The sequence below is a fragment of the Antechinus flavipes genome, chromosome 3 (assembly GCF_016432865.1).
Source record: "Antechinus flavipes isolate AdamAnt ecotype Samford, QLD, Australia chromosome 3, AdamAnt_v2, whole genome shotgun sequence".
NCBI lineage: Eukaryota > Metazoa > Chordata > Mammalia > Dasyuromorphia > Dasyuridae > Antechinus > Antechinus flavipes.
In genome coordinates, this window is record NC_067400.1 from 397,503,830 (window position 1) to 397,527,405 (window position 23,576).

The 23,576-nt window shown below is 31.2% G+C and overlaps 1 protein-coding gene across 2 annotated transcripts in view; it reads right to left on the reverse strand.

Annotated features, from left to right (window-relative positions):
• COL3A1 (collagen type III alpha 1 chain) overlaps nt 1-23,576 on the reverse strand; it is a 65,780-nt gene that overhangs the window by 21,050 nt on the left and 21,154 nt on the right. Inside the window, exons 3-22 of one of the 2 annotated variants that reach the window (XM_051986041.1) lie at nt 22,237-22,287; nt 21,416-21,529; nt 20,034-20,105; nt 14,355-14,408; nt 13,588-13,641; nt 12,612-12,665; nt 11,400-11,453; nt 10,820-10,873; nt 10,007-10,060; nt 9,591-9,635; nt 9,327-9,380; nt 8,808-8,852; nt 7,472-7,525; nt 6,773-6,871; nt 5,221-5,265; nt 5,006-5,104; nt 3,282-3,335; nt 3,058-3,165; nt 2,358-2,411; nt 1,392-1,490 (exon numbers count right to left, since the gene is read on the reverse strand). In XM_051986041.1, the coding sequence (XP_051842001.1) occupies nt 1,392-1,490; nt 2,358-2,411; nt 3,058-3,165; nt 3,282-3,335; nt 5,006-5,104; nt 5,221-5,265; nt 6,773-6,871; nt 7,472-7,525; nt 8,808-8,852; nt 9,327-9,380; nt 9,591-9,635; nt 10,007-10,060; nt 10,820-10,873; nt 11,400-11,453; nt 12,612-12,665; nt 13,588-13,641; nt 14,355-14,408; nt 20,034-20,105; nt 21,416-21,529; nt 22,237-22,287 (1,317 nt within the window). Of the gene's footprint in view, nt 1-1,391; nt 1,491-2,357; nt 2,412-3,057; nt 3,166-3,281; nt 3,336-5,005; nt 5,105-5,220; nt 5,266-6,772; nt 6,872-7,471; nt 7,526-8,807; nt 8,853-9,326; nt 9,381-9,590; nt 9,636-10,006; nt 10,061-10,819; nt 10,874-11,399; nt 11,454-12,611; nt 12,666-13,587; nt 13,642-14,354; nt 14,409-15,875; nt 15,930-20,033; nt 20,106-21,415; nt 21,530-22,236; nt 22,288-23,576 lie in introns of both variants that reach the window. The other variant, XM_051986040.1, reaches the window with a different exon arrangement.

The following is a 23,576-nucleotide window of genomic DNA, read 5'->3' on the forward strand; positions in this document are numbered from 1 at the left end:
AGCAGTACACATTATGTTTATCACAGATTCCCAGAAAGAATTAGAATAAAGCTTAGGTATCTTCTAACTTAACCCCAAAAAGAATTTCATGAAGTCTAAAAAAGATTTTATTTAAATTATCTTAGATAGTGATCCTGTTTTTAAAGTTCTCCAGGATTATTACTTAATCCTTTTTTCAAGTGTGAATTTAGAGATTAGACTAACTATATATATTCGGTATTTCTTTTTTCAATATTAGGAAATTAAGATTGCTACATGAACAAAAATGGAGATATAGGTAAGGAGCAATGTAACTCTTGCCTATCAGAATCAGAATAGGATATCAGCTATCAGAATAGAATAACTCATGGAGAAAGTAATACCATTTGTTGGTTATCAAATGTATCTAAGTTTCTAAAGAAAACATCTTGAAAATTCAGTATAATTTCCATAGAAAACCTGCTGAAAAACTTTTCAGTGATCTCAAAGAACATCTCAAAGAACTGGGGTAAGCATCACCATTACATTACAACAATTACAATTATTATGATGCTTTGAATTTTCTAAAATGCTTTATAAAAATTGATCATTTCCAAAAGAAAAACCTGGAAAAACCTTTATGAACTAATATTGAAGGAAGTGACAAACTAATAGAATAATTTATATAACAATAATAATACTGTAAAACTTGAATGACTTGATATTTCTGAGAAATACACTGAGCCACTGGGATGCAAGAAGACTATGCTACTCAACTTCTGAGAGAGAAATGATGGATTCAAGATGTAGAATAAGACTTTTTGGAGAAAGCAATGTGAGAATCTGTTTTTTTTTCACTAAATGTAGTTTTCACAAAGTCTTTTTCTTCCTTTTTTTTTTTAAATTGAGAGAGTATGAAAGAAGATAAATTCTTTTTATTTGAAAAAATAAAATACAATGAAAAATCCTATCTTATTCCATCATCCTTATAATAAATGGAATTAGTCTAATATAAGAAATATAATTCAGCATTTGAATGCACTTTCTAAAATCACATAGCTAGTTTTATGTTTGATTAATAAACAGAAATCATAAGACTCTTGTCTTACATCTTGTAACAAAGAAATGAATGATGAGTGCCCAATTATGCCTGAGTAGTTGAAATAAGCATGGAAACATACTTTAGTTAACTTTTAAGTGTATTGCAATTCCCATTGTAACTTACTGCATCTCCAGAATTCAGAGCTTTTATCAATCTGAAAGTAATAAGTTTGGCGAATTTTAATTTAGCTATAGCTATAGCTATAGCTATAGCAGAGCTTTAAAATTTCCAAGTGACTTGAATCTTAAGAAAGGCCTAGTTTGGTTGAATGCTTCAATTTTCTACAAATGCTTTCATTAAGCTCATATTCAAATACAACTTTTCACCTTACCCTTTGTCCTGGGCTTCCGGGATTCCCATCCCGTCCAGCTTCACCAACAGGTCCTCTGGGCCCTGGAGGACCTGGACCACCACGCTCACCAGCAGGACCCTTATTGATTAAAAAACAGAAGGTTAAGATGAATAAAAAATAACTAAAAAATCTTGACCCCCAAATATAATGGAGGTAAGCATCATTTTTTCCTATTAAGTCATAGGCAATTTCATGAAGTTGCTGCATAGAAATTTGTTGAAATATGTATTTATTAACTTACATTGCAAAAGTGGCAATACTATCCTACAAAAATGATACACATTTTCTAGAATAGTGAACATTTTTTTAAACAACATAAAGTTCTATTGTATTACCATAGACACCAAGGCAACTAAATTTCTTTTTAACAAGATTCTTAACTTTAGCCAATGACTCACTCATTAAAAGTGGCATTTAAAGCAGCAATCCAATTGAATTTGAATTAAATGGACCAGGATCTTCAATCAGAAAATGTGGTCTAGGCATAAATGTTATTGAAGAAAATTTAAGCTATCATTAGCAGCAGTCTTGTTTACGGCTTAACAGTCATTATTACTGTTAAATCAATGGAATAGAATTATGGAAGATCTGATAAAAATTATTTTTCTTTGCTTTTTTTTGGCTTTGCCTGTTTTGTCAATCTCACATTTTTTTTTACCTTGGCATGACTCCCTAGCAATGTGTTGATATATAAAGTCATTTTTCTGAAACTTGCTAGAGAGACTTTTCTGATTTTCTCAGGTTGGCTATAGGTCAGAGTTCCTTAAATGGGGTCTAAGAACTTTTTAAAAGAACATTTTGATAACTTTATTTCAATCTAATTGGTTTTCCTTTTAATACTGTATATTTATGCATGTAAAAACAGCATGCTGAGGAATTTTATAGACTGAAAAGGAGTCCCTAAAAGATACACCCACATACATCCACACACATCCACACCCTTACCTTTTCACCTGGAGTGCCAGGGCTTCCTGCACTACCCCGGAATCCAGGGGCTCCCTGAAAAGTAGGAGGTGAAATATTTCATATGAAAAGGAAAATTACCAAAATATTGGAAGGGGAAAATGAATGCATTATATAAATATTTGGCATTTGTTTTCTGTACATATATCTAAATCACAACACTAGAGAAAGAAGTAACCCTGAGAATTCTCTACTTGGATGATATCACAATTGCCATAGGTATTGAAGGCATATGCTTGATTGATTATTTTTACAGTACACTATAACGTGAAAAATCATGTCATTTATATTAAAGTTAAAAATATAAAAAATTTATATTAAAATTATATTATAAAAATTCTTATACTTTAATTTATGCCTAACTAGGGGTAGAGAATCATTTAGTCTAGCTAGACAGAAAGCATAGAATCTTGTCAATAGCTTTTGGAAACATTCCTCATTAATTGGAAAACATATATATATATATATATATAAATGATGGCATTTTTTTCTAAGGCCACACTATATGCTTACCAATCAACCCTGTTTATTATCCTATGTTTTCACATTTGTATTATACTTCAAAGCAGTGTTTAAGACTGGACATTAAGCAAAGGAAAATCAATGGCTCACTGATAAGCAAAAGATTAGAATGATAGTGAAAAGAAATAATTTTGTGAAATGATCATATGCTGGAATTTACCCTCTCTCCTGGAGCTCCTGGGATTCCATTTGCACCTGGTTCTCCTGGATTACCATTTTTGCCATCTTCACCTTTAGCCCCTGGTGCACCTGGAATACCAGCTTCACCCTAAAGAAATACCCAGAAACAAGATAAAATGACCAGACGTCATAGCACTAGTCAATTCTTTAAAAAATATGCCCTCTTTAAAAGAAACATCTATGTTTGTTGAGGAACATACTTACACGTTCACCTCTTGGACCTGGCTCTCCCTTGCCTCCATTTTTACCAGGTTCACCCTACAAGTAAAAACAAACAAAAAACCTAATTAAAGTCTATAGAATTAATAAAAGTAGTGGCTTCATGTGAAGATTTTTAAAAACAATTCTTCACTTCGTGATTTCTTCCTTCTACACTAGGAAATCTAGAGTAAGGTCAGAGCAACAAATTCATCTCTACTACTAGAGAAACAAGACAGCAGACACTTTCCTAATGTAGGATCACCTTTTTGACTATTTCTTATGTAAAAGACAATATCACCACCACTTGTATCATAATCACCATAACCTCATCACTAATAATAACACTCTGCCCTGGTACATGGGAATGAATGGATTGTACAAACTGATATATTCTTTCATAGGTCAACTTGAATTCTCCTTATTTATTAGAGAGACCACATGTATAATTAAATTCTGTTTATTGTAAAGTTTTCATTAGTATAATTAATTGCATATTATCTTTAGGCTAATTTGTAGGGTTCAGAAATTAATTAGGATCATTTTTTTTCTTTAGTGGAAGTGAAATAATAGTGATACTCATTAATGTCGATTTGGAAGGTATCTCAGAAGCCATAATGCCCAAACTCCTCATTTTATAGATTGAAAATCTGAGACTTTAAATATGGTAAGGGACTTGACTAAGTACATAGAGGTTAAAAGTATCAGAGCTGGGATCTGAACCAGTTCTTCTCACCACAAAGCCAGACATAATCTTGAATTTGACCACAGTGTTGTTATTTAGGAAGATATAACAATATATGAAGATTTTTAAAATATCATATGAAATACATAGTTTAGAAATTAGTATTTAAACATTTTAGGGAAAACTACACTAAATCTGTAATATTTTCTAAATAATAATTGATATTTTCTAGTAATTTGCATACATTATTTTAATCCTTATCACAACTCTGTGAGGTAGATATTACATGTGTTTTTAACTTCACTTTACATATGAGGAAACTAATACATGTGAACAATTTACCCTCAATTATCTAAATGATATTTAAGAAATGCTCCAGACCTGTTATCACATACTGTTTCTACAAAATCAAGATTCTTTGTGTCAAATTTGTTTTTACTTTTCTACCATATGTTTAGTTTTTCATGAGCAAAAGAATGCAATATAGTCTTTTTCCCCCCTCTTTGGGCTCTTTATGAAATTCTTAAAATTTTATTTTCCAAAAAGTATAAATGAAATGAAGGTAGTTCAGTATGGTGAAGAGAGAGCTAACCAGGAAGGAACCAGGAAGATGGGCATTCAGGTCCTACCTCTAATATAAACTCTGTGTGACCCTCAGCAAATCACTTCATGCTCTCACTACTTCAAACAACTCTTTTAACATCGAAATTGTAGGTCCCTATAAATGAATTCCTGGGCTTTTGTCACTTGTAACTAAGTCAGTTTTAGTCTTATAAAACAAAAAAAATGAGAGGCCAAAATGAATGTATTTGAAAATATAAGAATTTGAAAAAAAATTAAAGGATGAGAGCAAACCAGAATAATATATAATATATAATAAATAATTTAACCCTTATTTGCCTCAGTTCCTCTTCTGTAAAATGGGGACTACTCTAGTATCTTTGTCAAGAAAGCTTCATGGAAAAAGTAAGGGGGTTCACAAGAAGTTGGATGCAATGAAAATGATTTTCTAAGGATACCTAAGGAAAGACTTAGGCAAACTTACCGCAGGACCTCTCTGTCCAGGAGTGCCAGGTGTACCTGCAGTTCCTGGAGGACCACGGGCCCCACTTAATCCGGGAGGTCCAGGCATACCACCAGGACCCTGCATAAAAAAAACAACACTAGTCAATTAAGACTTTTTTTTTGTTTAATGTCTGATCAACCCAACCATTAACAGGTCTATGTGAATTAGTAGATGATATTTGGGAAAAGACTCACCATTTCGCCTTTACCACCAGGGCTGCCATTGTTTCCAGGAGGGCCCTGACCAAAAAGAAAGGAACAAAAGAAAGTGAAAGGAAGGAAGGAAGGAAAGAAGGAAGGAAGGAAGGAAGGAAAGAAGGAAGGAAGGAAGGAAGGAAGGAAGGAAGGAAGGGAGAAAAAAAGAAAGGACGGAAGGAGGGAAGGAAGGAAGGAAAGAAGGAAGAAAAGAAGGAAGGAAGGAAAGAAAGAAGAAGGAAGGAAGGAAAAAAAGAAATAAACAAAAAAGAAAAAAATTAATAAAAAAAAACAAATTTCTACATGAACTATTTAAAAATATTTGTTTATAAAATACTTTTTACTAAGATTCCACCCCTTTCCCTAAGCTAATTCCAAAACCCATAATTGTTTCAACTGTAGCAAATATTCACCAATATTAGACCTGCTATCTCATGAGTGTTGTTAGGGAAGTGATGGATATTCTGATGATAAAGTACTTTGAAATGCAGATATGTAACTTATTTTTTGTTTCAGAGAGTTGTCTGGAGTACTTAGATATTAAATAATTTTTTCATGGTGACCATTAAACTAATGTCTAATCATTGGCATATCTTCAACTCAAGTCTTTTTGACACCAAGGTTGTCCTCTATTCATTGTGATATATTGCCTTTCTATCTCTAATTTATTGGATTCTTAACATCATATAAGTATCACATAAAGATTTAATTTGAATCATCCTGGAGTATCTAGTTATCTTTTACAGATTTCAAATTTACCTAACAATTACTAACTTTCCATTTTACCATTAGCCATATAAATCAATGATAAGCTCAAGTTAAATGGGGGTCACTAAACCTTATACAAGAATCCCTACAGGCTATCTATTGATACAGAAAACTATGTTTTAACAATAACTATGTTCTATTATGTTCTTATTTATTTTATTTAATCTTTTTGAATGTTATTTAAGCCTGATTTGGAGCTTTGCTTGAATGTTGTAAGCGCTAGATACAGAAATGTTTGACACCAAATCAATTCAGGGGTCTTCAAACTTTTTAAATAGGGGGCCAGTTCACTGTACCTCAGACTGTTGGAGGACCGGACTATAGTAAAAACAAAATCTTTGTATTGTGGGCCTTTAAATAAAGAAACTTCATAGCTCTGGGTGAGGGGGATAAATGTCATCAGCTGCTGCATCTGGCTCACGGCCATAGTTTGAGGACCCCTGAATTATACTTCATGGCTTTCTCATAATTTAAAATAAAATACCATCTGTTTTGTCGTCATTCACATAATTTTCCATAATAGATATGATTGTCAGATATTATAGTGTGGACATACTTGAGCTAAATTCTTTACTGATTTAATCTTACAAAAAGGAGCCCAAGTTTGCTATTGTCTTATAGTAGCTTGCAATAATATGTTAATAAGGCTTCATATGCATAATATGTCTGTGTAGTTTTCTAATAACCATGAAAATGGCAATTTCAACATCTTAAAATTCTGCAACACATGCTTTCTTGTGAAAGTATAAAAATGCAAACATCAACCATACTATATGGTACTTACTGGAGGACCTTGAGCACCAGCATGGCCTTGAGGTCCAGGTTCTCCTCTTTGTCCAGGAGAGCCATTTGAACCAGGAGAACCTGCAGGCCCAACTTCTCCCTAAAAAAGAAAGGAATATCCCTGTCACTAATCAAGTGAAATAGTCATTTCTGAATAATTTACAAACTATTTATTGCTAAGTCAATGAGTATTTATTAAGTACACAAGTTTTTCTCCCTTTAAATGGCATAGCATCAGTTCATAGATTGATAGGATCATGCATTGTTAGAACAAACAATAATTGTCTAGGTAAGGTTAGAAAGCAGAAAGGAGTCACAGTATTAAAAAATAAGGACTAAGAAAGCGTGAAGAATTCTTTTTAGGATTATGATATTAACCAACAAATTTGTAGTAAAACTCTAATACAAAGACAAAAGTTCTATAATAGAAAAGAAAAATAAAATAATTTTTGAAATCAGTGAGTATCCCCAAAATAATTTTAAATATCTCAACAAATAACACCTTTATTATATAAAAGATTTATTCTGAAGCTCCACTGTTCATTAGTTACTTGTTAAATATGAAAGATATTGAATATGATAAATTCCCATGCAATTTAATATCTAACAATTAAAGAAAGCCATTAAAAAAGAACTATCTTGGCTCCCTTCAATCTTTAAGACTTATTATTTGCTTCCTTAGAAATGTATATTAAAGTACCTTAGCACCAGGGGAACCAGGAAATCCTGCAGTTCCAGGGGGACCAGGAGGACCCTGAAATGCAAAAATAAGATTTGATAGAAGGTAAAATACAAGCTAGAAATAACTTTTAAGCACTTCAAAAATATAGTTCTACATGCGTATAACTATAAAGAATATTCTAGGCAATGTATCTGGTAAACTGATAAATTAGGATCATGTGTTAGAAGCATTTACATGATATATCATAACACTTTCTTAGTTAAATATTAATTTAATTTGGAAGGAGAACATAAATAGTGGAGTATGGGAAATTGTTTCTTCAACATGATCTCTGTCCTAATAAGTTTGAAATCTGACAAGACCCAAATCTTTGAACAACTTTAGATATTCTTAGAAATGTGTACATATTAATTTCAAAGTATTCAAATATTACATTTAATTTACATTTACATTTACATTTACAATTTACACTTAATTCATTTAATTTAACTCACTCATATCAATTTTATTCTTTTAAAATTTGTGTTTAAAATTCTGCTTCAAGGAATAAAAATTTTGTGATATGTGGGGCAGAGAAAATCAAATTAACTTTGCCTTTCATTTTCCCCAAAATAAAAACATGCATCATGTCTAATAATGTGTAATTTATTGATAAATGTTGAATTTAACATAACTATAAGTGATATACAGAACTGTATTGTTTTTTCTAGAACTGTACTTTTAATTTTGATGACTAGAATAACTTTCTTAAGTAGGCAGTGTGGCTCTTATTCTCCCCATTTTCTAGATTACAGAATCACAAAAGAATCTGAGATAAAGAGAGAATAAGTCACATTAGTTATAAGAATAGGAAGTAAAAAACTCTGGATTTTGATGCTGATCTATTACTTCCAAACCTAATCTCCATTCTTATACTCTATATCAAAATGAAAGACTTCTTTCACTAAATAAAATAAAATTATAGTGACGTTGTTGAAAATAAAATGAGAGGCCAATGATGACTAGCTGGATTTGATGTAACTTCTTATTTGTTAGATCAATTGCTAATTCCCAGAATTTTTTTAAAACTACAAAATGTTTACTGTTAAATATTATTTATTTAAAAATCTGAATTCCTTTTTATTCCAATACAATACTCTGCTCATTGTGGGATCTTGTACTCTCCATTATACTTATCCTTGGCCTAAAACACTAGTAGCTAGTGAATCGAGGTTGAGAAAGATTTTCATTATAGAAAATTTAGGACCTTTACCAGTTTGTCCTTCTGTTTTGAGTTATGAAATATTTACTCATAATGTCTAATATTGAAAACAAAAGGAAAAAAATCAAAATATAACATAAAATAACTTCTTACTGGTTGGCCAGATGCTCCAGGAGCTCCATCATTACCACGAGACCCCTAAAAAAAAAGGATGACAACATATTTCAAAACAGGCTTTAAAATAAAAAAGGCCAAACATGGTCACAAGTAAAAAAAAAAGATACAAGTAAACTATAATTTGTATTTAATATAATCTCAACAATTTAAATGTATATGATAAAATTATTATCGTGATGTTTTTCAAAATTGGTTTTCAGTTTCTAAATATCACTGTACATTTTTACAAAACTATCAATTTTAAACTAGAATCATTTATAATATCAGTACATTAGATATCAGTACATTAGAGAAAATGTTGATTCTAAGCATAGATACTAATGATGAACTATTCTCTGGTGCATCATTCTAATCGAATTTTCGTTGAACATCTCTGCAAATTTGTTTCCATAGGATCAAATTTTCCCATTGATTTTTAAATGAAATATAGTCAGACTAAGACTGGGATAATTTCTGTGGGTTTGAATTTCAGACAACACATGTCTAAGTACTTACTGCACTTCCAGGAAGTCCAGGTCGTCCTCTTTCCCCAGGAAGACCTCTTGGACCCTAGGGAAAATATAACAATTGTTATTGTTGTTGTTATTGATTTTAGGAAAACAAAGCTTATAACATCAACTTTTTCATAAATATTAACCTGAACTTATTAATCTGAAATAAAACAAACTTGTAGATGAAAAAAAAATTGTTTTGTATACAATATAGCTAGGATCAGAGTAATTTAAGCACACAAATTAAATGATGCAGAAAAAAGTTTACCATTGGGCCAGGGGATCCATTTTCTCCAGGAATACCATTTTCACCCTATTTTTTAGAGAAAAAGGAAGATTGAATTTTCAGCTTTTTGTCAACTATTTTGGTATCTAACCAAAGGCAATTTCATCTCAGGGCAGACTTTCCATTTTAAAATTTCTATTGACACTTTGTTTCACTCAAAATAAACCTTCATTAAAAAGGAAAATTAAGGTGAACAGCATATATTTTTTTTAGCATTTCTATTTATTTAAAATCAAGGCATATATGAAAATCAGCTTTCTCAGAAACATTAATCTATTTCTTCATTCTGTCCACTACTTTTTGGAGCATAAAATTTGTTTAAATATTGACCACTAAAGACAAGTTTCCAAATTCAATTAAAAATTAAAATGCATTAATATTTATTGTGAATGACATACCTTCAATCCAGGTGCTCCTGGTTCACCTTTTTCTCCATTTCGGCCATCAAAACCCTAAAAAATGATATAAACATTACTAGATTGATTTATTCTTGGTTAAATCTATTAAATCCACACACATTTAAAGTGATATGCCACAGATTCTAAATTGTAATTAGTATTGATTTTCTTTTGAATCATACTTTTATGAATCAGTTTTTATCTTATTATTAGTATTTTAGTATAATAATATTAAATTATTTAATAGTTAGTGCTGGACCTGTAGTTTCATTGGCATAGGCATTTCTACAATGAGGGAATTCTATACTAATTCATATTAATACCCCATATACAATTAGTGTCCCAGATTTTCTTCAACCCCCCCAAAATAAAAAACTTATCTAGGATCACATAGTTAGTCTGTTTCAAAGGCAGGACTTGAAGCCAAGTCATATTGGCTTTGTGGCCAGCTCTCTATTCACTCAGCCATGAAGTTTCTAGTGTTATTAATATTGTTCAGTTATTTTTATTTTACTATTAATGATAGCATGAAAATAATCATTTTTTAAATTTAAATGTCTTTTCAAAAGAAATTTAAAAAAATTTGTATGGCTATAGGATCCTGTGCTATACTGTATTGTTGCAAGAATTTTGTTGTTAAAATGTTTCCACAAAGTATTACTTATTAATACATTTTATAGCACATTAGACCTGTTATAATGACTGCATCTAAGTAATGGAACTCATTTGCATACCATTTTCCTCATCTTACCATTTTAAAAGCATTCACACAGAAGCATATTTATGGATAACTTAGAACTAAACTCAACTTACTCGATGTCCTTTTAGACCAGGGAATCCAGGCATGCCAGGAGGACCTTTGACACCCTAAAACAAAAGAATAAAATCTAGAGTTTCCAGAGGAGAACAAGGAGAATAGTAAAGGATGTTGGGTCATGTAACAATTAGTTTAAGGCACTAGACATACCTAACCTAGAGAAAAGAAAAGCAGTCATACACATAAGAGATTAGACTTTTTGCCATTTGGCTCCATAGGATACATGAGAGTAAAGTCTAAAGGGTATATTTAGGCTAAATGTAAGGCAAAAAACTTCCAAACAATTTAAAATGGGTCTGCTTCAAAAGCTAGTAAGTTCTTATTTAGAAATTTTAAAGAAAAATCTAGATGACCACTTTTTGGGCATGTATAATTGGGATTTTTTTCTATATATGGGTTATTCTAGAGGTTTGCTGGGGTCCTTTGAAATTTTGTAATTTTAAGGATATGCATCCTTCAATCACACACACAATTTAATATTGAAAGTCCCTCCAAATAAAAAGATAGAGATGACAATGACCCATCCCTCCTCCATTATGGGCTATGAAATTTTGATTTCAAATGATTGGGATTTACCGGGGCTCCAGGCAATCCACGTTCTCCAGGTCGTCCAGGTCTTCCAGATTCACCCTAAGGAGGAAATGAAGAGTATGTGATTATATTTGTTCAGAACCTTCAAAAATGCCTACATTAGGGTAACTAGAACCTTATACTGTTTGTAATATCTTATATCATCTTATGAGAAATTCCACCCATCCAGAATTAGGGTTGGTAAAGTGCAAGTATGATCCAGGTGCAACACAATCAGGATCCAAATGTCAATTTGTAATAATAATAGCCAATACTTATATAGTACTTTTAGGGAGAGTCTTGTAAACTATTATATCATTTGATTCTCACAAATGCCTATGATAGTAGGGCAATTGAAAGGGGCAAATAGATTTTCGTTCATTTTTTCTCTCAGGGAATGGAATTTCTGAAAGTTTGAATATTTCTTATGGAGGATAAATATAAATTATTTCCATACCGATGATTTGAAGTTGAAATGCGCAGAAAATACTGAATAGGGTAAAGCCGGCTATGTAGAATCAAGTTGATATGTCAATAACTCTAGGATGGGGTGGGGATATTATTATTTCTTTTTTATATGGAATTTTCTCTTTATACTTTGTTTTCTTCACAGTAAGTTTCAAGAAGGTAAGGACAGTTTTCAATTTTGTTTTTGTACCTCCAGTACCTAGCAAAATGTGTGATACTTAATAGGTACTTGACAAATTTTTATTGAATTGAATTGATCTGTCCCACTGAATAAGCAAGTTTAAACAGTCTAAACATTGCAGACATTAGTTTCCTGCCTGTTTTGCTAAGGAAAGTTTAGTTTTATCCCAAATCAACAAGTACTTATTAAGCTCCTTAATAGGCATCATACAAGGTACTGGTTATACAACCTATATGGAGAAAATTTTTCTGCAAGGTGTTTACATCCCAAATATTTTGTTTACTGGCTTTATATAGTCAACAAGGAAGGGAGAAATCCCAGAAATGCTTTAGAGAAGGACTTTAATAAATGGATTAACATGGCTTTATTTTGCACATGCTGTTAAGACATAGATTTAAGTTTGATTTAACATTCAAACAGAATATAGTTAAGGTGTTAAATTTAATAATTTCAAAAGATAACTTAGAGTTTATCTGCCTTCTGTAGTGTTGAAATCATATACATGCAAAGTTACTTCATTAATGGAATTAATAATTTATTCTTCCCATATTCAACCTTTAATAACTTACATCTTTTCCTGCTGGTCCTGCTGGGCCCATAGCACCAGATGGCCCTGGGGGTCCCTGAAATTGGAAAAAAAAAGAATAAACATTATAGTAAGATAAAAGATGCTTGTAATTTTGGAGGAGGTTGGAAGGAGATGTAGCCAAGCAAAGATTGGTGTTGATAAATACAATATTGATTGCCCCAGAAAACATTTTCCCCCTAAATAATTTTAATATTTATTTTACTTCCAAAAATAAAGTTGTCATATTATATTATATTATACTATATCTAATGGTCCTGACAAAAAAGAAAATTGATATCTTGAATCTGAAAGTAATTTCCAGGGGCAAATTAAAGTTCTGTAAGCCACCAAAATACATCTCATATACATTCTCCATATATTATCTTCACTGGACTATTGAGAGTAAAAAAAGGAGTATTTTTGTTTTTAGAAAAATGAAGGTAACTATATTACTATATTATACTATATATGTACTATATATATACTATATGTACTATATTATATATGCTATATATTATATTATATATACTATATATATAATATAATATATATATATATATATATATATATACTATATATACATACTATGTAATACTATATTAAAATGAGGCAAAGACATAAAATACACTAGGTTAGGAAATTGGGACACTGTCACAAAAAAGTTTGACTTGCTAGGGAAAGAATCTCTATTTTCTATATGCCTTAGAGAATTAATTGGGCTAGGATGAGTTAACCCAAATCATTTGGATTACATGATCCTTTCAATTTAAAAATTATTCAAATAATCACAAAAAGTTACTGAGATAAGCCCAACAACCAGAAAAAATATAGAAGTATTTAATAAGTTTAAATAATATGGTGGTCTTGAGAAAATCTGAATATCATGATTAAAATAGAAGGGAATAAGGTTAATTTTTTAAATGAACTTTTCATTACCTGTCTTAGGTAAATTAGATAAACATACAAATAGTACTTACTGAGGGACCAGCTTGTCCAGGCTCACCAGGGGGACCTTGGTATCCAGCGGAACCCTAATGTATAACAGAAAATACAAATTATTTTAGAATTATTTTTTCCATTTGCTAAATTTACATTGAAGAGTTAATAATAATTCAGATTCCTTGATGTAGGTATCAAATCTTATTTCAAAGTATATAACATGATTTAAATGAAATTGCTTTTCCTTTTCCTCTTATGAAATAAGTGGAGATAGAGCTGTGGAGGAAATCAGATTAAGCCACTTCCTCTAAAGTGAAATTTAAAATATTTGCATGAGAAATTTTGTAATATAAAAACAGATTGTATATAATAACTTTTTTATTTCCCCCCCTTTCCCTTCATTTATTTATTAGTTATCAAAGCTTTTTATTTTTCAAAACATATGTATGGACAATCTTCAACATTAGCCCTTGCAACATCAGCCCTGTGTACAGGTCTGTCAGGATCTGTGTTCCAATTTCCCCCTTTTCCCTATACTCTACCCTAGATGGCAAGTACTCCAATATGTGTTAAACATGGTGGAAATATATATATACATATATATGTATATATGTATATATATATATATGATTCTTTTTTTCTATGCTACTAATCATCATTAGTGGAAAGGAATTAAATGTTATTTAATAATATCTATGTAGATTTATTATCTTACAAAAAGTAAAAGAAAAATAGGTGATTATAATTCTTAATAATGCAAAAACAATAACAGTAATAACAAGAAAACATCAATTGTATTACTTACAGGGGAACCAGGATGACCAATTGCGCCAGGAGGACCAGGAGGTCCTGGAGGGCCCTAGAATATTTGGTTGAACAATAATTATAATCAAGAATAAAGAATATATAAATAGCATTGGACTCATAGATTAGGGAAATACTTGGTGAGAAATTTACTAAGGTCCTAGACATACATCTGGAAAGGACCAAGAACTCATCTTGTCCATCTTACTGATTTTTCAGATAAGGGCCCAGAGTCGTTAAGTTGATTTGTTGATAGTCATAGAAAGAGGATACTCACAACAAAGAACAGAAATAAGGAAATTGGGTAAGGGTCAGATGCATCCTACAGGTTTACTGGGGTTAGAATTTACTATATTCACGAAGATAAGAATATCCATTTGTTGTGGGTCTTAGAGAACCATAGAAATTGAATCTTGGTTTTGACTATAGAACCAGTGCTTTTTCTACTCTAGTAACTTGACATCTTTAAAATTATTCAAATTTTTGGTTTTTTAATAATGAAATGAAAATATGAACAAGAATTTACTAAGCATTGTCTAAATACAAATCACTGTGACAAGTGCAAGAAATGGTAAAAGAACAACAGTTTTTACTGTCAAGGGACTCACTTTCTAATAAGGAAAGATAACACCCATAGGACTTCTAGCTGTAAGTCAGATGGAAAGACCCATATCATTAAGTTGCATCAGTAAGGAAAGTGTATGTGTCTCTTTAATTCATCAATGAAACTGCATACACTTAAGGTTGATTATTTATAAATTCAAGATTCTATTTTTGTAATTCCCAAAGCTTAGCAGAGTGCCAGGCACATACAAGGAACTTAAAAGTAGTTGACTGATTAATATGCATAAGATTTGATTTCTTATAAGGATTTGTAGCTTACTTTTGACAATTTTTTTTTTAACATTTTAGCTAACTTCAAAATGTCTTATTTTTCTTGGAATAATCAATATAGCATGTTGCTACCAATATACCATGTAATATTGACCTGACCATACACTGATTGAGGGAAAAGAGGTAGGGGGGCAAGGAGTCTAGAAACCAGAAACAAGAGCAGAAACAAGTGACCAGAAATTCACTATTTCCTTTGATACAGTATCCCCTGTTTGGGTTCCTGAATTTTGCTGGGCAACTCTTCTGGTCCATTTTAGAAGATCAACCACATATTCAGCTAAAAGTGGAGGTTCTTATGAATAAAAGGATGAATGAATACATAGATAAATGAAAAAAAAAGCATTTAGTAAGCATTCACTATGTGCAAAGCACTGTGCCTATATATATATATATATGTATATATATATATATATATATACATATATATATATATATATATATATATATATATGATTCTTTTTTTCTATGCTACTAATCATCATTAGTGGAAAGGAATTAAATGTTATTTAATAATATCTATGTAGATTTATTATCTTACAAAAAGTAAAAGAAAAATAGGTGATTATAATTCTTAATAATGCAAAAACAATAACAGTAATAACAAGAAAACATCAATTGTATTACTTACAGGGGAACCAGGATGACCAATTGCGCCAGGAGGACCAGGAGGTCCTGGAGGGCCCTAGAATATTTGGTTGAACAATAATTATAATCAAGAATAAAGAATATATAAATAGCATTGGACTCATAGATTAGGGAAATACTTGGTGAGAAATTTACTAAGGTCCTAGACATACATCTGGAAAGGACCAAGAACTCATCTTGTCCATCTTACTGATTTTTCAGATAAGGGCCCAGAGTCGTTAAGTTGATTTGTTGATAGTCATAGAAAGAGGATACTCACAACAAAGAACAGAAATAAGGAAATTGGGTAAGGGTCAGATGCATCCTACAGGTTTACTGGGGTTAGAATTTACTATATTCACGAAGATAAGAATATCCATTTGTTGTGGGTCTTAGAGAACCATAGAAATTGAATCTTGGTTTTGACTATAGAACCAGTGCTTTTTCTACTCTAGTAACTTGACATCTTTAAAATTATTTCAAATTTTTGGTTTTTTAATAATGAAATGAAAATATGAACAAGAATTTACTAAGCATTGTCTAAATACAAATCACTGTGACAAGTGCAAGAAATGGTAAAAGAACAACAGTTTTTACTGTCAAGGGACTCACTTTCTAATAAGGAAAGATAACACCCATAGGACTTCTAGCTGTAAGTCAGATGGAAAGACCCATATCATTAAGTTGCATCAGTAAGGAAAGTGTATGTGTCTCTTTAATTCATCAATGAAACTGCATACACTTAAGGTTGATTATTTATAAATTCAAGATTCTATTTTTGTAATTCCCAAAGCTTAGCAGAGTGCCAGGCACATACAAGGAACTTAAAAGTAGTTGACTGATTAATATGCATAAGATTTGATTTCTTATAAGGATTTGTAGCTTACTTTTGACAATTTTTTTTTTAACATTTTAGCTAACTTCAAAATGTCTTATTTTTCTTGGAATAATCAATATAGCATGTTGCTACCAATATACCATGTAATATTGACCTGACCATACACTGATTGAGGGAAAAGAGGTAGGGGGGCGAGGAGTCTAGAAACCAGAAACAAGAGCAGAAACAAGTGACCAGAAATTCACTATTTCCTTTGATACAGTATCCCCTGTTTGGGTTCCTGAATTTTGCTGGGCAACTCTTCTGGTCCATTTTAGAAGATCAACCACATATTCAGCTAAAAGTGGAGGTTCTTATGAATAAAAGAATGAATGAATACATAGATAAATGAAAAAAAAAGCATTTAGTAAGCATTCACTATGTGCAAAGCACTGTGCCTATATATATATATATATGTATATATATATATATATATATACATATATATATATATATATACACATATACTATAGCAATATAATAAGAAAAGTAAGAAAATTTCTGCTCTCAAGGAGCTCACATTCTAATGAAGGAGATGACATGTGAATGGTGAGATGAACTCAGAAATTGAACATATGAAAGACATGAATTCTAGTTAAGATTATCCTGTAGGATCATGTATGATTTTGAGTTTATCAGAGAAATAAGCTAGCTCTGGCTGCATCCATATAGTGCCTAAGAATTAAATAAAGCATATTATTTTCCAATGATGTTACTAAAAATTCAAAAAGATGTTAGAAATAATATTAATTTTTTTGGTTAGCATTTTCTCTGAACTGTCAACAAATGATATTTTTAGTAGTTTGAAAAGATAGAGAAATGAAACACAAAGATTGCATTTTAGGATATCAGTATCTGATCTGCAGAGAGTTAAGAAGGAGCAGTGTGGTGGATGGAGTTTGTACTACCTGGAGTTGAACTCATCCTGTGACAAAAGCATTTAATAGGTATTTAAAGGCTTAGAGGGAAAAAAAAAACCCTTTGAAGTACAGAAGCTATTAGAACATTACATTTACTTATAGGAATGTCACATCTTACTGACTTAGTAATAGAAGTTATATGATAAAATAAAATGACTTCCAATAATATTCAGTGTTGGAACAGAGCATTAGTAAGCCATGAATAGTGTAAATTTCTTGTTTCCAAGGATAACTTGTCCAAATCAAAGATATTCATGTGAGGAATGGTCTCTTCTTTGTTATCATCAAAGTATGCAAATGTTTCTCTTGAAATTTCTCTATATTACTATGAATATGTTTTATTTTGCTTTTGTTTGTCTAAAATTGAGATGTTATCCCATCTTCTTACTTTTTTTCTTCTTTTTAAAAAAATCCCCTTTCCTATAGGCAGTCTAGAAAATATGCTGATATGCTGATACATTAAGGGGCACATTTCTTCCTGGAGAACTAGAAAAGTCCCAGAGTTGTGATTTTATGGGAAGATTTGGACAAGGAGTTCAAAGATAAGAAAGCATGTATAGATTGCTATTTGACTGGGAAGAAGAAGTATTCATGTCTCCAGAAAAATATGTGTTAAGTCTCTGTATACATTTTCAAAGTATTAAATCTTTTTTTTGTCAGCTTGATATCTGAATGTGAATCATATATCCCCCTTTCATTTTATATTTAAAATAAATTTCTAACAGCTTTCACTGTTTTGGGATATAGATTTTCTCATTTAATTCAAGGAATTCAAGAATTGTAAAGACAAAAAGTTATTAAGAAAACAAAATTCTACTGTGTACAGGTCTGTCATGTTTTGGAAAATCAAGGCATTTTTGAGGCTGAGTTATACTCTTAATATCAACTCCAAGCTGAGTTTTGGTATGGGATGCACATTGGTTATGTTGCACTGAAACCCAATGGGGATAGATTTGTGTTGTTTCTGTTCCCTTTCTAGCTCAATAATCTATCTTTGACTTAATAACAATATAATCTGACTTAATAACACATATGGGCTTGTATTTGGGTGGATTATCATCTGATGTGGTGGACAGAAGTTGTCAGTGAGACACCTAATTGAACAGCATACTGATCCTGAAGTCAGAAGGAAAACTTGAGTTCAAATCTTACTTCAAAAATCTCATAACTGTGTGGCTCTGGACAAATTATTTAACCTTCCACAGCCTCAGTTTTCTTATCTGTAAAGTAGGTTTAATAATAACTAGTTTTGGGGATTGTTCTGAGAATAAAATTAGATAATATCATAAAACACTTTACAAACTTCAATTTATTGTTGTTGATGAGTCATTTCAATTATGTCTGATTTTTCAGGATATATATTTGGGATTTTCTTGGCAAAGATACTGGCATGATTTGTCATTTCCTCCTGTAGGTCATTTTGGAAACTGAGGCAAACAGGATTAAGTGATACTCTGGGTGACACAGCTAGTAATTGTCTGAGGCCATATTTGAACTCAGATTTTCCTGACTTCAAGTTTAATGTTCTATATAAATGTTAGATTTAAAAAATTTATAATTATAATATAAAATATTTATAGTTATATATTCACATAATTATGCATAATATAATCAATAATAGTGTTATTGCCACAACATAATTAAAATGAAGCATAAAAGCTAAAAGTAAAGAAACACGAGGCATAGAATCCCAATTTATAGAAATAATTGTATAGGCAGCTTACTTTAAAGGATTAATTGAAAATTAGAGTGAGTCCATAAGTATTCATAATTTTAATGTGGTAGAGCAATTACAAGAATAGAAAGAAGAAAACCTCACAAACTCATAGATCTAGAAGTAGAATGGACCTTAGAAGCCAGCTAGTCCAATTGCTATTTTACAGATAACAACATGGAAGTTCATGAAGATTAAATTATTTGTCTAAGGTCACATGGGATATAAGAGATAGAGCATGAACATGTCGTCATTCCTTTTGATTGTGCGATGAAAAGTCAAAGATCAAAGAGAATAATGAATTGTTAAGCAAGATAGAGAAGAAATAAAAAAGGATATATAAACATAAAAAGAGGTGGAAAAAATAAGAAATGGGTAGGAATAAATTAATGTGGAAAAATTGTGATGGGAGAAGGGAAGTGGAGTAGAGAAGGTAATTCTGAGGAAAATATGATAGAAGCTAGCACCATCACTTTCTTGCACATCCTCAGTGGGGAATAGCTCTTTTTGGACAGTTCCAAGATGATCATTCAACAAAACAAAACAAAAACATTTATTTCTTAGAAGAACAAACATCTAAAACATAGCAATCTAAAAGGGAAAAAACAAGTTAATGCTCTGGGAAATAAGCAGATAAAAAGTTGTACATACAGGTAACCCTGGCATGCCTGCCGGTCCACCACCAGACTTGACGTCATAGGATTCAAACTGAGGAGAGAAATTCTGGAACAGAAAAATTGAAGTAAATGTGACTGAATTAAATCAAAACTTCATTTTTATGGCACAGTCAGATTATTTAATGAATGGTTTGACAATTTTATATATCTTAGAAAAGGGCGTTTTTCTGATCTTTGAGGCTAGAGCTGTATAGTTTCTCTCAAGTTAAACAGGATTGTATCACATAATTGTCTATTTTGTTTTCCATTTGTTATAATCATAACCTGTCATAAGATCACATAGGTCTATATCTGGAAGACCAGTTAATTCTATCCCATAATTTTACATAAGATGAAAGTAAAGCCTAATAAACAAAGTAACAAAAAACTCAACTTGAAACTTCCTTAAGGTCATATATCTAGTTAGGGATAAAACCCAGCTCTCTTAAGTCATGATCCAAAATGTAAAATCAAGAAAATATACCTGAATGGTCATGTCTATACCTGCTTTTATCCTATACATATAAATTCCACTGAAAGTATTAACAGAAAATAGACAGAACTTTGGCTTCTTTTAGGCTTATTATATTTTAGCTCTGGATAAATGAATGATTATTAAGATGTCTTTAATTTTATAAACTAAAACAATGAGGAGTTACTGTTTTGAAAGAAATATGAACCACAAGAAAGAATCAAATGTTATATTCATGTCATTAATAGAAGAAAGACAGTGTGAGGACTGCTATCCACGTCACCATCACCAACATCTCTCAAACTGTAGTAAGAGCCATTGTTTTGAAAGAAATGGTCCTTTTAACTGAAATTCATAGGGAGCAGGGTTAGGCTCTTCAACAGGCCAAGGTTCTTCAATAATTCTTATAAAACCTGCATCCCTTCACTGGGTCCCCAAATCCTGGGGTTATATAATCAATGGGTACAATTATCCCCTTCTTATTTTCTTTTTTATTGTGGCTAAAAATCTGTTTAAAAAGGTCAGAGATGTATGGATATTATCAAAGTAAATTTGTTTGCAGCCGTATTCTAAGGAAAAGGTAAAGTAATTAGATAATGAAGGGGCACAATAATGCTATTTTTTCAGCATTTGCAAACTTATTACTAAAAGGACGGTGAGCAAGTGTTCTTCATCTCCACTGAGGATGGCACAAGAAGGATGAAACTGTAGTATGAGAGATTTATTTAGATCAGACATGGGGAATATAAGACAATTAGAGTGAGAAAAGAGATGTGGATATCTTCAAAAGACCTCATGGAATCTTTAAGTCTATTTTCAGCTCTTACAAATGGTTAGAATATGATTTTGGTTAAACAAAGGATTTACTAGATTAAAAGAATGCTCGTGTCATTCTAATACTTTACCTGGTTAATAGAAGGACATGATTCACAGATTCCAGGAGGGCCAGGAGAACCAGGAGTACCTGGTTGTCCAGGAATTCCAGGATCACCATTTCTCCCTGGAATACCAGGTGGGCCCTAAAAAAGAAAAAAAAAAGAAATAACTAAAATGGGGATACATTCAATAGCATGATAACAAAATCCTAATGATAAATAGCATTATGAAATTTAATTAATGGTCTTATATGAGAAAAACAACCTCTTGGGAACAAATGATATTTTAACTATTGGAGAAATTATCATTTGGTAGATAATGGCACTACTACATATGGAAACTTGTGCTTTGTTTAATATGGCTCCAGATTAGAGGTTCTTCTTTCTGGGTATGTCATAGATCTCCTTGGCAATCTGTTGAAATTTATGTTCCACTTAAAATGGAAAAAAACAAATACAAAGGCTAATACAATTATTTAAATGTAATTATCAAAATGATTAAAAATGTACAGCTCCACTAGAAACTATCCACAGGTCTCTAAGAAATCTACAGAACCTGGATTTCTAAATGCTAAAAGATAGTGATTAATTTGTGAGCTTTTAATTCTAATTTTCATAGTGATACATGGGATTCAGAAACTATATGAGTTTTTAGCAATATAAAAACTGAAATGTAAAATTAAAACCATTATTGCAGCAATTTTATCACAGTACCTAGCATCCAAACCAATGGCAATGAAAGCGTATATGAATGAGGGAATTATCACAACTAAAAAAGGCTATAGTAAACATAGACATATTATAAACCTCTCATTAGATTCATTTTCTTTTTCTGAAAATTTTTTACTTACAGGATCCCCCTTTGGGCCTGCAGGTCTGGGACCATCTGGAGGACGGGGAGTCTAGGGAGAAAGAGAAAAACAAGATAAGAAAACTGCACCAATTAAACAAATACTATTGAACTTTGAGTTTAATTCCTGTTGTTGGAAATGTTGCTCTATTCCACAGTTTCTTACAGATGAGATGTCAATGAGATTTGATAGATATATTTCATCTTATTTCAATCTCTCTAAAAGAAAAGATAAATGTATTCCCTTATAGTTTCTTGAAAATATGAAATTTCTTTCCTTTAAAAATATTATCGAAACTCTAAAAAACCCGAAAAGTAATTTTTTTTTAACCAATGGATTAAAATTATTAGTTAAAATATTTTATCTTTATTGGTGGCTATTTAAAAAAATTTCCTTCCTATCATTTTACTGGGGCTAATCTTTAAGCTATATAGAAATAGAGCTTAGATTATTCAGAGTTCTCAATGATTAAAAAAAAAAGTGTGTAATAGAATTGCTTTTGAAATGTATACTATATATATAATGAATAGACTGTTCCCTTTGAAATCATTTAGGGCATCAGAGGATACAGGTTCAAGTTCGACCACAGGAACAAACTAGCTGTATTATCATAGGCAAATAATTTAAACTTTGTCTTTGTGAAATTCTCTAAGAAAATTAGTTATATGACAAATGAATTGTCAATCTATATATGTGGAGAGAGTTTTCACTTGGGGAAAGACTTATATAGATGAAATCACAGACTTGGATTGTTGATGACAATAATGGTGATAATGATTATCAATATCAAAAAGTTCAAAGCATATGTGAAACGTCAAATTTAAAGAATGGTATTTTACTAAAGGCCATTTTGGATCAACTCAATAGTTTTAGCCCAGTTTGAGGTCAGGATAAAGAAAAGATTAGATCTATTTTCCATTTTTGATTTTTCATTTAAATGTACACTAAGTATAATTTCATTCATTTTTAATGTTGTTTTATTCTTTTTTCTCCAACTGTCCCTTTTTGTCAAATATTTAATAAATATCTGAAAATCTTCAGATCAAGAAGATTTTCACAGTATTCCTTTTATATTACCTGATAATTTGATGCCTATTTTTTTTTCATTTTACTGGGATTATAGGAAACTATTATCTCAATATTTTGTTAAGCACTCATGAATGTAGAATACTGTAGAAGATTCTGGAGCTGAATTCATTATAAATTATTGAGTAAAAAGAATGTTTATTGATAAATATAGCATAATTGTTTTTTAAACAGGTATCATAGAAAGTCAGGAAGATTTGAGTTTAAATCCAGCCTCAGAAACGTTCTAGCTGGGTGATCTTAGACAAGGCATC